This window comes from Orcinus orca, chromosome 8 (genome assembly GCF_937001465.1).
Source record: "Orcinus orca chromosome 8, mOrcOrc1.1, whole genome shotgun sequence".
NCBI classification, from domain to species: Eukaryota; Metazoa; Chordata; class Mammalia; order Artiodactyla; family Delphinidae; genus Orcinus; species Orcinus orca.
Window position 1 is genome coordinate 49,276,854 of NC_064566.1, and position 15,606 is coordinate 49,292,459.

The window sequence follows — 15,606 nt, forward strand, 5'->3', positions numbered from 1 at the left end:
TCCAGGGCCTTGGCTTTAATGGTGAGGAGAAAGATTGGAAGCTTGAGGACTGAAAGAAGTTAAGGATGAGTTTATTTTCAACAATGACAGACCTGAACTCCATACGCTGAGGGTAAGAGGGGAAAAGTGGAAGATATCCTGAGGACAAAAGTGAGGAAAGACATCTCTTTCACTGGGAATAGAAGGAAGAGAGAAAGATGAGCACAGTAGCCAGTTTGTGGGGACAGGGAAGTTAAAGGAGCTCTTGTCTGTGGTGCTGACTTTTACAGTAGAGGAGCTGTGTCTCTTTCTGCAGAGAGCACATGACGTCTGGCCTCTTTATCTCTGCCCTCCTATCTGTCCCCCTCCTCTGCTACTCAGAACATTAAGCCTTGCAGGGTGGCTTAGTTGTGTTGGTCTTTCGCCTCTACTAGTCTGTAAATTCTTTTTTTTTTTTTTTTTTTTCCCGGTACGCGGGCCTCTCACTGCTGTGGCCTCTCCCGTTGCAGAGCACAGGCTCCAGGTGCGCAGGCTCAGCGGCCATGGCTCACGGGCCCAGCCACTCTGCAGCATGTGGGATCCTCCCGGACCGGGGCACGAACCCATGTCCCCTGCATTGGCAGGCGGACTCTCAACCACTGCACCACCAGGGAAGCCCAGTCTGTAAATTCTTTACCTTGAAGCCTCCAGAGCAGCAGAACGTCTCCTTCTCTGGTTTCCAGAATCCCATTTGCTCCTCGTTCTCATTCCACCCCTCTTCCCTCTTTTTCTGTCTCCTTCACTGACACCTGTTATGTTACTCTGTCGGCCCCTTAAGATTCTATCTCATGCCTTCAATAACATTATAATCCCCAAATCCAGCTTTAATCCTTCATCTGAGCACTCCACCCTTATTTCCAGTTGTTGACTGGACATCTCTTCATTTGTGAGTTTTCACAACATCCAAATGGGTTTATTAAGTGTACCTCCCAACACTCCAACACTGTTCCTCCTTCCTCAGGTTTTAGCAGTTATCATAGCTGAAAAACAAAAGCAAAAAAAACCTTGAAATTATTGTTGATTCCTCTGTCTCTCTCCACTTCCACTTAGTTCTTAAGTCTGATTGATCTGTCTCTAGAAACATCTATTCATCTCTCTTAAGACCTTCATTAGCCAGTAAACTGATCTCCTCATCTTTTACAGTCTTTTCCATTCCTTCTGCCCTGCCTTGAGGAGCTTGTTATTCTACATTTCCTCTACTGACTGCTTTGGAGCCCAGTGTCAAAGAAGCTCCTTTAGGAGTTTACCTAAGTAATCCTAAGATACAGAACAGGAGAGAAAATTACAGTTCACGTGACGGAGACAGACCAACCTTGTCCAAGTTAAGATGTTTGTGGGCAGCCCATGCCAGCTTATTCTCCCCCTTAAGGATGACCATCCTGTGGTATTTGGGAAGGAGCGGGGGTCCCTAAATGTCTTCTTGGCCACTGCTCCTCCGTGCTGCGTTTTCCTCCATGCCCCTTTATTCCATCACAGCTCACCTCTCACCTCACTCACTCTCAGCTCCTGAATTCCACCCCCCCCAGGAAAGTCTTCAACAGACCTCCCCTAAGAATTTTTACCACCTCCGCACAAGTGTTGTCTGGTCTTTGCCCAACCACAATGAAAGTACATTTCCCAAAATTTGAGTTATTCTGACTAAAATAATGCTCTAAGGGTTCCAGAAACACATTCTAGGGTGGGCTTTGGAATTCCAAATCCACTTCCTTTTGAGGTCTGTCTGTGAACTTAGAGATGTTCCTCTTTAGTCTTCTGCGTATTCAGAGGGTGGCTATAGTAACACCAATGTAAACATTGATTTTCAGAGACAATTAATTTAAACCTATAAGAAAGAAGAATATTTCTTCCTAGCTGCTCCACAATTCATAAGGCTTCTCTAATCTTCAACGTAATTAGTAGTTATAGTAAAATGATCAACTGCCTCATTTGCCTGAAAGGTTTCCTGGGACACCGGATGTTCAGGTCTAACACCAGGTAAGTCTCCAGCAAGCCAGGACTAGTTGGTCATCCTGAAGTTAAGAGCATGCAAATCCAGCTCTGCCACTTACCAGCTGTATGATCTTGAACTAGACTTAATCTCTCTGTGCCTCACTTTCTTCCTCAGTAAAATTAAGAAGATTTTAAAAAGTTAATACATGAAAGCATTTAGAACACTGCCTAACATACGGTAAATGTCCAACAGGTGTCAGCTACTTTTATGCATATCAGTGTTAATTCCTCTAATCATCACACCTACCACCACCAAAAATGGTGCTCCCTAAGAATCTGGATAAGATGTGAGCCCAGTACTGAATCACACATCTTTAATCTTAATATCTGCTCTCTTAATTATACAAAAACCTGGCCAAAGCTTTGAAATTACTACTCTCAGAGCCCAGTTAACTGTTTAGCTTCTTACCTGTTCCTCATTCACCTTACCCGACAAGCAATGCTCGAGCACTTCCTGTGTGTTTATGGTGGCTCTGTGCTTGGAGCTTCAGAGAACACAATAGAGGTATGCTGTTACCCCTGTTCTCCTTGAACTCACATTCTGAAAGGAATGCAAGCATCATTCATGACACTGATGTCAAGGCCAGGCAGGAGGCCCCACATCCAGTCTAGAGGGTCTTAGGAAGGGAGAAGTCTCTGTGGCCCGTTGTTTGTGTCCAGGAGGAACAGAAGTACTCCTCAGCAACTTTCCTCTCCCCTTGCCACACAGTGTACCCCAGGCACAAAAGTGAGGCCATCATTCCTGACTTGTTCCTCTCTCCCAATAAGCCCCACTTGGTTCTTCCCAGGCTTCTTGGACCAAAGATTCTTCATATATTCTTTTTTCCTCCTAATCAAGAATCTTCTTCATCCTTTCTATTGCCTCTGGCCCATCACTCTTTTTTCTCTCCTATACCACACCTACTTTCCGCCTAATCTTTTACTCAGCAATCAAATACCTGGAGTATCACAGATAAACAGCATCTTGTAAGTTTACATTTCACATACAAAAGCCAAGAGCTCCCTAAGGACAAGGAATGTCTTGTTCATCTTTGTTGCTCCCATGACACCTGACATAGTACCTGTCTGTGCCCCAAAAGAGTAGACATACGTGCACGAAGAGGTGGATCTTCATCGCAAACCACGCAGGCCCTAAAATAAAAATAGGTTTTCTTCCATTGACCATTTTGTTCTAACAGTCTCTGATCCCCACTCCTGGGGCCAGCTCAGGGCCAAAGCCAGTGGGTAAGAATGGAAATAGCAGCACCTTCAACATCTCCTACACCAACTTCTTCCTGGGGGGCTTCTCTGGATTGCGACAGTGGAGGCCCCTCCTGGTCCTGCCTCTTACTTTTCCCTATGTGACCATCGTCTCTGCCAATGCCCTCATCATCCACACGGTGGCGGCCCAGCAGAGCCTGCATCAGCCCATGTACATGCTCATTGCCCTGCTCCTGGCTGTCAACATTTGTACTGCTACAGCGGTGATACCCAAAATGCTGGAGGGCTTTGTGCATTATGTTAACCCCATATCACTGCATGGCTGCCTGGCCCAGATGTTTTTCATCTACTTCACTCTCCTTCTGGACTACAACCTCCTGCTGGCCATGGCCCTAGACTGCTTGGTGGCCACGTGCCACCCACACTGTTATAGTGACCGGATGACCTCCCGTCTGCTAGGCGTGCTGGCCTTTTTTGCCCTGACACGTAGCCTGGGAGTGGCAGTGCCCTTGGTAGTGCTAACTTCACGAGCTTGATTCTGCCAGACAGCAGTGATCTGACACTGTACCTGTGAGTACATCGCACTGCTGAGCATAGCTTGTGGAGACTTGACCTTCAACAACCAGTTGGGGCTGGCCATGCGGTTGGTCACTGTGACCTTTGATCTAGCCCTGCTGGGGACCTCCTACACCCGCATCATCTATGCTGTCTTCTGGATATCTCCTGGGGGAGCCCGAACCAAGGCCTTGCACACGTGTGGCTCCCACTCCCATTGGTCATCCTCACCATCTACCTCTCTAGTCTCTCCACTTCCATCGTTTTCCGAGTAGCCAAGGCTGTGTCTCGGAATGTCCAGAACCTGCTCAGTGCCATCTATCTGCTGCTCCCAGGAGCCTTGAATCCTGTCATCTAGGCGGTAAGGATCAGAGAGATCAGGCAACATGTAGAAAAGATGCTCTGTGGAAAGGAATTAGCCCAGGAGGTTAGGGAGAAGCCAGAGAGGCTGCAGAATATGAGAGTGAAGGAGAAACTGCCAGGGTGAGAGAACTTCATCAGCTTGGGAAATTGGGGCTGTGACCTCTGGGAACAAGAGATAAGCAGGCAGTACTGAGGCACAGGCTGGAATTTCCTGAGATCATGGAGGACGCAACAGCAGGTTCATTGTTGGTAAACTATTCCTTTTTGAATTCTTAGAATGCTCTGTTTTCACTCCAATGAAAAAATTGCTTTTCCCTATTTATCCTTGTTAGTTTAGTTTCTCTGTCCTCTTCTCCCTGACTCCTGAGAAAGCCCCCCAGTTAATATCTGGATATATGGAGCTCCACTGGAAGTTGTATAGAGCAAGTTGCACAGACCACGACTTGCCCTGAACACCCAGTCTGAAACAAATAAACAGGCCAGGCTCTTCCCTGGTGCCCAGTCTCTCCCAGATACATAGTAAGACTTGACATGAAGCCCAGTCTCACCGAATATACAGGTCAGTTTTGATGCCATCAGTCTAATGCAAACACACGAGTTAGGTTCTAGAGTCCAATCAGTTCCAAACACAGGTGAGGCTCTGCCTGATATTCCCAGTCTGATATCCCCAGGCACACAGGTCAGGCCTACCCCAGGGGTCCAGTCTAGCCCAAACAGGTCAAGTCCAGCCAGGGGGCCCTCCAGTCTGACAGACACCCAAGCCAGGTCTTCTCCTTGGGACCCAAATTCATCCAAAGACCAGACTAGGCCCTTATCTGTACTTGAGCTTGACCCAAACCCAGAGGTCATGCCACTCTTTCCCATGGTAGCCAGTGTGATTTATCTAAGTCACCCCTGCTTGAAAGACCTCCATAGCTGTCATCTATAGAATGGAGTATCTATCCTTTAGGGATGTCCCAGAAAGAGGGTATGGTGTCCCATACTGTGCAGGACCTTCTGTAAACCACCCAAGTTTTCTCTTCCTCTATCACTTGATCATATGGAATGTCCCATGAGGCCATGGGTGCAGGCTGGGAGAGAGAAGGTGTAGCAGGAGCGAGAACCATGGGCATTTGGGCCAGTTCTTCAGTAGATCACTTGTGCTTTCAGGGCCTGCTTGAGCCCAATCTTGTATATACCACTTCCATTTGATGATGGAATGCTACTATGCATGCCCAACTTTAGGCTTAGGGGGTCAGACAACACCCAGTTCATGACAGGCAGCTCAGGTTGCATGGTAACTTCGTGGTCTTTGGTTAGGCAGTCTTCAAGTCCCAGTAGCAGCCGAAAGCTGTCTCTCACAAGGTAAGTATTTATCAAGAGAGGATGGCAGGGCCTGCCAAAGGCTTCCAACAGCATCCCTATCTGCCACTGATACTTGAGCAGCTTGCATGGCAGACTGGACCTGTTGCAGAGCCAGGTTTGTTCTTTGTCCTGGGCCCCACTCAAAACTAGCAGCTTTTAGGGTCACATGGTAAATGGGCCAGAGTAGCACATCCAAAAGAGGAATACGTTGCCATGTCGCCTCGAAAATCCAAAGAGGCCCACTAGCCCTTATACCTTTCTTTTGGTTGTAAGAGGAGCCAGATAGAAGAATTTATCCCTCATCATAGAAGGAATATCCCAACATGCCTTATATCATTGGACCCCAAGAAATTTCACTGAGGTAGAAGGTCCCTGAATTTTTGTTTGATTTATTTCTCATTCTCTGACACACAAACGTCTTACCAGTAAGTCTAGAGTTGCTGCCATTTCCTGCTAGGTCCAATCCGCATCTCAACGTAATGGAGCTTTGTGATGTACTGTGGAAAGGAAAAGTGATCAAGATGAACTAAATTATGACACTGGGCTAGAGAGCTGATAACTGATACACCCCTGAGGCAGAACACATACATGGTCACCCAGACCCTTGCCTCTCTGTTTGATTAGGAGTATCCAGTGATGGTATTCTGCATGTCTCTATTGCCACATCACCACCAGGGACTACCAGAGCTCTCTTTACTACTGAAAAGTCATGCTTAAATCTCATCAAATTAGAGAACCAACCCAGAAAACTCATCCTTAGGATTCCATTCCTCTAGAACCATTTCCAGTACCAGAACCTATATTAGTCAGTGTTCTCGTTCTCCAGAGAAACAGAACCAATAAGGTGTGTATATACACACACACACACACACACACAAAATCTTATCTATATATTCAGTTGACCCTTGAACAATGCAGGGATTAGTTCCAGGACACACAGAGGATACAAAAATCCACGGATGTTCAAGTTCCATACAGTGTCTATATCCACGGGTCCACATCCACAGATTCAACCAACCACAGACTGTGTAGTATTGTAGTACTTATTGAAAAAATCCAAGTGTAAGTGGACCCATGCAGTTCAAATTCATGTTTTTCAAGGGTCAACCATATACATCTCTCTCTCTCTCTCTCTCTCTCTATACACACACACACACACACACACACAAAGTAATACGGGGGACTTCCCTGGTGGTGCAGTTGTTAAGAATCCACCTGCCAATGCAGGGGACACAGGTCCAAGCCCCGGTCCAGGAAGATCCCACATGCCATGGAGCAACTAAGCCCGTGTGCTACAACTACCCAGCCTGCGCTCGACAGCCTGCGAACCACAACTACTGAGCCTGTGTGCTGCAACTACTGAAGCCCACACAACTAGAGCCCATGCTCCGCAACAAGAGAAGCCACAGCAATGAGAAGCCCGTGCACTACAATGAAGAGTAGCCTCCACTCACCACAACTAGAGAAAGGCTGTGTGCAGCAACGAAGACCCAATGCAGCAATAAATAAATAAATAAATAAGTTAAGTAAGTAAGTAAGTAAGTAATGGGCTCACAATTGTGGAACTGGCAAATCCCAAACTGGCAGAGTAGGCTTCCAGGATGGAAACCCAGAGAACAGCTGATACTGCAGGTCATGTCCAACGGCAGCCTGTAGGCAGAAGTCCTTTCTCAGAGGACCTCAGCATTTTTCCTCTTAAGGACTTCAACTGATTGGATGAGGTCACCCGCATTATGGAGGATAATCTGATTTACTCAAAGTCTACGAATTCAAATGCTAATTTCATCTAAAAACAATACCTTCACAGCTCTATCTAGTGTTTGATCAAATATCTGGATACCATGGCCTAGCCAGTTGGCAAATAAAATTAACCATGACATTGCCTAGGCTTACAGCAAGCCTAACCAAGTATGGGAGTGTCCTAGCACAGAGTCAATCTGCAAAGACCAAGGAAAGCTGTCAAAACATTAACTGAACATACTCTGCAGAAGAGACTTCACCGCAAAAAGTTTAGTCTCAGAATATTTCAACAAGAAAAAAATCACAGGCATTATAAAGAAACAGGTAAACATAGACCATTCAAAGGAAAAAGATAAACTGACAGAAACCACCCCTGAGGAAGCCCAGCCGTCAGACTTTCTAGACAGACATTAAAACAACTGTCTTAAATATGATTGAAGAGCTAAAGGAAAACAGGTAAAGGAAATCAGGAAAACAATGTATTAACAAAATCAGACTATCAACAAAGATGTAGAAACAATTAAAAGGAACCAAACAGAAAGTCTAGAGCTGGAAAGAGCAATAACTGAAATGAAAATTTCACTAGAGGGACTCAACAGCAAAGCTGAGCAAGAAGAAGAAAGAATAAATGAACTTGACGATAAGGCAATTGAAACTACTGAGTCTAAGGAGCTGAAGTAGGATGAAGAAAAGTGAACTAAGCCTAAGGGACCTGTTGGGACATTGCTAAGTGGACCAATAGATGCAACATTGGAACTCCAGAAGGAAAAGAGGGAAAGGGGCAAAAAAGATTACCTGAAGAAATAATGGCTGAAAACTTCCCAAATTTAACACAAGATGTGAATATATCAATCCAAGCAGCTCAACAAACCCCAATTAGGCTAAATTCAGAGACCCACACCAAGACACATTATAATCAAACTGTCAAAAGCCATTAGGATGGTTATTATAAAAAATACAAAAAATTAACAAGTATTGGCAAAGATGTGGAATAACTGGAACTCTCGTGTACTGTTGGTAGAAATGTAAAATGGTGCACTTGCTGTAGAAAACAGTTCGGCAATTCCTCAAAAAGTTAAATATAAGATTACCATCTAGTCCAATAATTCCACTTCTAGGTACACACCCAAAAGAACAGAAAGCAGGAATTCAAACAGATACTTGTGCATCAATGTTCACAGCAGCATTATTCACAACAGCCAAAAGGTGGAAATAACCCAAATGTCTATATATATATATATATATATATATATATATATATATATATATAATGAGATATTACTCAGCCTTAAAAAAGGAATGAAATTCTGACACAACACATAAATGAACCTTGAAAACATTATGCTAAGTGAAATAAGCCAGACATAAAAGGACACATATTGTATGATCCCTTTTATTTGAGATACCTAGAACAAGCAAATTCAGAGTCAGAGAGTAGAATAGAGGGTACCAGGGAATAATGGAAGAAGGGAATGGGGAATTATTGTTTTATGTATAGACTTTCTGTTTGGGATGATGAAAGAGTTCTGAAAATAGATAGTGGTGATGGTTGTACATTGTACATGTACTTAATGCCACTAAATTGTATGCTTTAAAATGGGTAAAATGGTAACATTTATGTTATGTATATTTTACCACAATTTTTTTAAAAAGAAGAAAAAGACATATATTAAAATCAGAATTCTATATGGTGTCTAAGTAATTTGTCTTAAAATTTCTTCCCTGAACCCTCAAATAACAAAAAATCCTTTATCAAAGTTGACCTTTGTATGAAAATAAATGACAAAATTAGTCTCACACAATCATTTAGAAATGTTTATCTTTATTTCAGAATGACCTATTAGGACCTTATCCAGATAAAGGTCCTGTCAGCACTTCTCACGTGTTATGACTCAGTTTTGCTTCTATGGACACACCGGTCAAAGTCTCCTTACCAAAACTGAAGTCACCAGAAAAGGGGTACCAGATGGGTGATGAAACCCTACTTAATCACTCCCTATTTGCAAGATGACTTCTTTTGCATTCCTAAAACATCTACTTTGATTCCCAATATATCAATTTTAAAAAATCATTACTTTCACGCTTATATAAATTGACTTTAAATCAATTGATTTAAATTGATTTAAATTGACTTTAAATCAATTGATTCTTTTGCTGCAATAAAGTCCAGCAAAACCTTATCACTTCAAGCAAACCTACTATACCTATCTATGCTCAAGAAGTAGTTTGGCTATTAAAGAAGGGCTGGTCTCTTCTAAGCCTTTCCTCAGGATCCACACATCAGACATTCATCTCTATTTTCCAAAGAGCACACCATGGCTGCTGTGTTCCTCTCCTTCTCTTCTTCTTTTGATACCTTTTCCTTATCTTTCAGCTTTTCTTTATTTAGAGTGAACTGGATCGGATTAGCTGCTGGTCTTGTCCTTAAATAATACATCCCAGTCTTCAAACCCTAAAAGGGAAGTAAATACAACTAATTAGGAGAAGCTGTGAGAACACTAGACATTCAAGACCAATGTTTAAAATACATTTCCATAAACCAGGTCAAATTGCTTTCTAAACTTAGAATTATATCTCCTCTAGGAAGCCCTCTCAAAAATGCTTAAAGAGAGAAAGAGATGGTCAAACAGTATACTCTGTCCTTTTCACCCCTAAAACAAGCTTATCTCTTTGAAAATGTCAAATATTTTTGTTCTCTAGTCTTTTTGTTTGTTTGTTTTTATGTGTATGACTTCCAAGTGTGCCTAAGAAAACATGTCTGCCTTAAATTATAACTATTTAGAGGTCTAGACTGTATCTCTGTATAAGAACAGATTATGACTAATTCAAGGATAAGAATCACCATTCTCTATTCAGTATCCCCAGTCCTGGAACATAGTATAAGTTCAATAAAAGTTTGCTAAATAGAAAAATAAATTCATAATTCTATATAAACACCTAGAATATTGCTAGGGAATAAGAATACATTATAGACTCACAGGCCTTTACAGTTGGCAATGACTAGCTAAGTGATTGGCTTTTATCCTGTAGATAAAGTGGGGAAACAATGGATATTTTTGAACAGTGGGTTGACATGTGTAAAGTTTTATTTTAGGAATGGTAGCAGTACACAAGATGGCCTAGAGTAGAGATACCAGAAGAAAAGAGATCAGTTAAGAAGTTAAAAATAACAACAGTGGAATAGAAAGTAAGACATTCAAGAAATAGTACAAAGGAACAACTGACACTACATGGTGAACGACTGCATGGAAAGTAAAGGAAGGATCATAGGTAACTCCAAGGTTTCAAGCTTAGAATAAAATAATCCTAAAAGAAATAAGAAAATTCAAAGTGAGAGCTTAATCTGGTATAAAACCCATGGGTTGGTTCTAATATACTGGACTTAAAGTGAAAGAACTTCCAGGTGGCAATACTTAGTATGTAGCTAGAATATAGAACTCTGTTCCAATTCTAAAATATCCCAAGCTGGTTGACTTCCTCCACTAACCTGTTTCCAGCCGTAGAAGTGCATACTAGTGAGTTTGCCATAGTTAGGCTCAGCAATATGTATGTTCAAAGACTGGCTTTGATCAATGAAAGCTCCTCTCTCAGCTGCCATCTTGAGTATGGTTTTCTGAGAGATTTCCCACACAGTCTTATAAAGTTGCTTCAGGTCCTCAGGAATTTCTGGTATGCTCTGAAGAAGGGAAATCAAATGTTTATTGCACTCTGGTTGAAGAAAGCAGTATGATTAACAGAATGGTGACCCCCAGGGTCTGGCCTTGGTTCTACTTCCAGCCATATCTGACGCTACCATTCCATTTAATACAGTATGATCCTTATCAAGTTTCCTAAGACTACTCACTTCTGGCTTATGAAGTCAAACAAAACCCCATCTAAACAACAAAATATCAATCTGGTGGTAGTTATTTAAGACTCATCTTTAATTGGTTAATGGCCAAAACATTCACTGAAAAGTCAGAGCTAAGCAACAATAAATGACCCTTGACTTTTGCAGAAAATACAAATACTCAGGGCTGTAACTCACAGGGACATGACACAAGGAAGCAATGAGGCAAAACCCTTTAAATAAGCTAGGACTTCACAAACTCCATTTGGAGTCAACAGAAAAAGGTTTTCCTATTTCTTAGGTCTAGGGTTAGCTTGCATCAAAACACAGACTGGCTAATGCTACAGCTTCCATCAGCAAATATAGAAATGTTACAAGAATCTTTATCTGTGTTGCCAAGCAGACAAATATTTAGCCAGAGGCCTCTATTTACAAATAAATAAATGCTTCTTGATTCTCAGTTGCAAATATTTCACTGTTAAACACTATTTCTGGCTCTGTCTTTTGGACTATCAGTCTTCAATTCTCCATCATACTTTTTAATTAAGTTTGACTCTAATTTCAGGCTTTATATCACTGGTCCCCAAACTCTGACTCACTTGGCAATTATCTAGGGAGTCTTTAAAAAATACTGATGCCTGGCTCTCACTCCCAGACATTTAATTTGTATGGGGTACAACCTAAGCTTCAGGATTTTAAAAGCTCTTCAATGTATTCTAATGTGCAGAGAAGTTGGGAACCACTACTTTATACTGCTGCACAAACAAGAGGGTAAGGCCTAGCTATGTGAAGATGCATTTAATCCTAGCACAGCAATGCAGAGTTGAACAGAGCTACATAAGCCTATATGACCACAGTGAATAGCCATTCTTTCTCTGCATTGCCTGGGATAAGTGAGAAGTTACCAATGTGACTACCAACTTAGCTCCTGAAGAGAACACTTTTTTTTTTTTAATTCTGTACCTGGATAGAGCCATTGCATGCAATAATCTGATTTTTCATCTCTTCATTCCACAAGCCCCGCTCAGTAAGATCTTTCAGTAAGTGAGGATTTACAATCTGAAACGGAAAGGAGAAAGATGTGAAGGAATAAACAACAAAGACAGGGCCTAAACAGGATCACAGACTTGGAGCTTAAAGTAAATAAGATCAATGAAGAACATTAGATTGCTTGGTAAATTCTATTTTTTATAAAACTGAGAGACCTATCCCACTACATGAAAGCTATATTCCTCTAAAATCTTTATATCTGTTATTCAAAACATAACACATGGTATTTGCAAAAGTGAAAAGAGCTAATGCTGCCTAAGCTGGGTATGTAGAATGATTCTTTTTTCTTTTTAAGTAAGGACATAATAAATACTTAAGAAAATTAGAAACGTACCCACGCCAAACCTTACAGAAATTTATTTCAGAGTATCTGCAAATTCACAAATAAGTATCTTTTAAATTAGTGGTTCTCAACCTACAAATGAGAATTACCTGGGAACCTTAAAAAAAACACTGGTCCTGCCCATCAGAAATTCTAATTTGTAACCAAGGCTGAGAACCACTATCTTAAAAGATACTTCTATACACCTTGAGTATCATCAACTTAAGCATATGAGGTTATAGTATATGTCACTATGATTACAAAATGGTTAAACATCATGTGAACTCTAATATCAAGTTGCTTTCATACTCAACCCTCAATCCTTCATTCTTTTGACAGATATTTATTAAATGTCTATTATATGCTGAAATAACATAAACAATATTAGAGATGATAACTCACTTTATCAAAACTTTGCACCGACACTAAAATAAAGGGGCATATACTAAATATAAGTAGCATTTACTCCCAACATCAGGCTTCTAAAAGATTTTCCTGTAGGTCTGGTTGTGATCTTCTCACCTGAAATTCTCCTGACAAGACTCTGCGAGTATAGATGTTACTGGTATAAGGTTCAATTGACTCATTATTTCCCAATATCTGAGCAGTTGAAGCAGTAGGCATCGGGGCAATGAGTAAACTGTTTCTTATACCATACCTAAAGAAAAGGAGATTATTAGGTGCTGGTCCTGAAGCTACAATCTGTCAGGAAGACAGCTACTTTAAGTCATTGTAGTAAATGCAGTTGCTGCGAGTAATACCAAACATCCATTAGACTCACATGTTGACTTTCGCATTTAACCCCTAAAGGGATGCAACTCCACAGTATGGGTGGTATAACTTGGCCCTCTCCTAAATGCCTAATTCCTAAACAGAATCAGCACCATTTTTACTGCTGGTAAACCTTATCATGCCATGCTGTGATTCCGTATCAAGTTAGGAATCACAGCACTTGATACACTATCTTGCCCAAGAAAACACTCACATGGTTATTGGAGAGTCCCCACCTGTATCAGGGTACACTCATTCAACCCTTACTCTTTTCTAAGTGCCTATGTGATCACTGTGCTAGGCCCTTTAAGGAAACATAATGATGTGAAAGTGGTCAGAACCAGACCTCTATCCCCGCAATTCTCCATTTATCCTGAACAGGATAATGAATAGAAAAAATTATGCTCCAAGTATATTTCTGACTTCCTCTATCACCTCTTTAATTAAATTTCCTAGAAGAACGCTAACATCTTTTGACTCTATTCAGTGCCAAAGAGAGTGCATGAAAATATAGTATCTAGGGCTTCCCTGGTGGCGCAGTGGTTGAGAGTCCGCCTGCCGATGCAGGGGACACGGGTTCGTGCCCCGGTCCGGGAAGATCCCACATGCCGCGGAGCGGCGGGGCCCATGAGCCATGGCCGCTGAGCCTGCGCATCCGGAGCCTGTGCTCCGCAACGGGAGAGGCCACAACAGTGAGAGGCCTGCGTACCGCAAAAAAATAAATAAATAAAAAATAAATAAATATATAGTATCTGAACTCTGAGAAATCTTCAAACTGTCCTAAGCACATCCTTCAAAGCTCAGCCTAGGGCTTCCCTGGTGGCGCAGTGGTTGAGAGTCCGCCTGCCAATGCAGGGGACGCGGGTTCGTGCCCCGGTCTGGGAGGATCCCACATGCCGCGGAGCGGCTGGGCCCGTCAGCCTAAGAGATACTTACTCTACAACATCTTTCCTAACCAGGCAGACAACACTAAATACAACTGTCAAATACAAATATTTGCATTGCAAATATTTTCTGTGACCTGTACCTTTACGTATATTTGTGTTACATGTCTTACCTTACCTAGTTTTAAGTTTCTCAAGGACAAAGAGTTCATCTTTCCTACATTCCATACCTCTGGATTCATACAGCACTTAGCATAGAGACTCACATCCTAATGGAGTCTGTACAACTGGACTTTCAACCTCTCTATGTCACTTTCTAGTTGTGAGGCATCAAGCAAACCACCAACTATCTCCATGTCTTTACTCCCTCAGTAGAGTGGACAGTGGTTTCCTGTCCAGAGACAGGAAAATGTTTTGAAAAGTCATATATATATGATATATCCAAGCTATGGAATTGTCTGTAATCACTAAAAACAATAGGTAAATCTGCATGTACTGAAAGAGAAACATCTCCAAAATAAATCACTAAATAAAAAGTCTCAAAACATGTCAAGTTTGATCTCATTTATATAATAAAACTGTGTGTGCGTATCTGCAAATGTACTGAAAAAGGTCTAGAAAAATATACACCATTCACAATGGTTATCTCTGAGAAAAGGAGTCAGTTGGTTTTTTTGTTTGTTTTGTGGGACAAAATGGTTGGCAGAACCATTTATATATAAATGGTATAAAGAAGGGCTTTTATTTCTATTTTATTTCCATATTTGAACTTTATTAACAATGAATGTGTATTCATGTATTAATTTTGAAATTTAAAAAAGTTATACATAAAAAATATTTAAACTACATTATTTTGAGAAAAACAGAATAATAAATAGAATACAGGTCCATTTTTGTAAAAATTGAATTTGCATGTAAATATACACATATATACACACTCATAAGAAAGTCTGAGGATGATAGACAAAAAGATACAAACAGGTTTTTTTGGGGGGTGATGGTACTGGGATAATTTTCATTTTATTCCCTTTCCACATGTATGTTTTCTAAATTATCTAACATGTATTATTTGAGTAACAAAATAATTTTAAGGTAAACATATTTTAAAGAGCATTTTAAAGCTACTGCTTCCTTCTGCAAACATTAAACACTTTGTATATGCATTAACCTAGACATGACAGACAAACATTCAGCAAAACATTCTGCCTGCACTCAAATCTCTTATGTTTATTAGCTGGAAAGGACTACATTTTTCAATTTTTACATTTTTCTTTCACACAGTTTAACACATTAAACCCTCCAAAAGCTCTTCCAAAATCCGTAATGAAGTCCTATGACAATCAATTCATTGAAAGTCATTTATGTGCCCAATGTGGTTAAGCAATAAATAAAAGTTAAAAAAACATTTAAAAAGCAAACACACTTGGAAATATGAAGGTTTAACGAGAAAAAGAATTACCTAATCTTGGTACTCAAGCCCCTAAAACAAGATCAACTAATAATAATAATACCTACCAGGTATTAAAATGCTTTCATTGTGC

General features: G+C 41.0%; 1 protein-coding gene and 1 pseudogene across 1 annotated transcript in view; one reads left to right on the forward strand and one right to left on the reverse strand.

The window, feature by feature from the left end:
• The first annotated feature begins 3,182 nt into the window (after positions 1-3,182).
• Positions 3,183-4,480, forward strand: LOC105748512 (olfactory receptor 52L1-like; annotated as a pseudogene).
• Positions 4,481-9,014: 4,534 nt separating this feature from the next.
• The window catches only part of RRM1 (ribonucleotide reductase catalytic subunit M1), a 34,952-nt gene continuing 28,360 nt past the window's right edge, over positions 9,015-15,606 (reverse strand). The window contains exons 16-19 of the mRNA XM_004279727.3: positions 12,933-13,068; positions 12,002-12,097; positions 10,697-10,885; positions 9,015-9,661 (exon numbers count right to left, since the gene is read on the reverse strand). Coding sequence (XP_004279775.1) covers positions 9,476-9,661; positions 10,697-10,885; positions 12,002-12,097; positions 12,933-13,068 — 607 coding nt within the window. The 3' untranslated portion in view covers positions 9,015-9,475. The remainder of the gene's footprint in view (positions 9,662-10,696; positions 10,886-12,001; positions 12,098-12,932; positions 13,069-15,606) is intronic.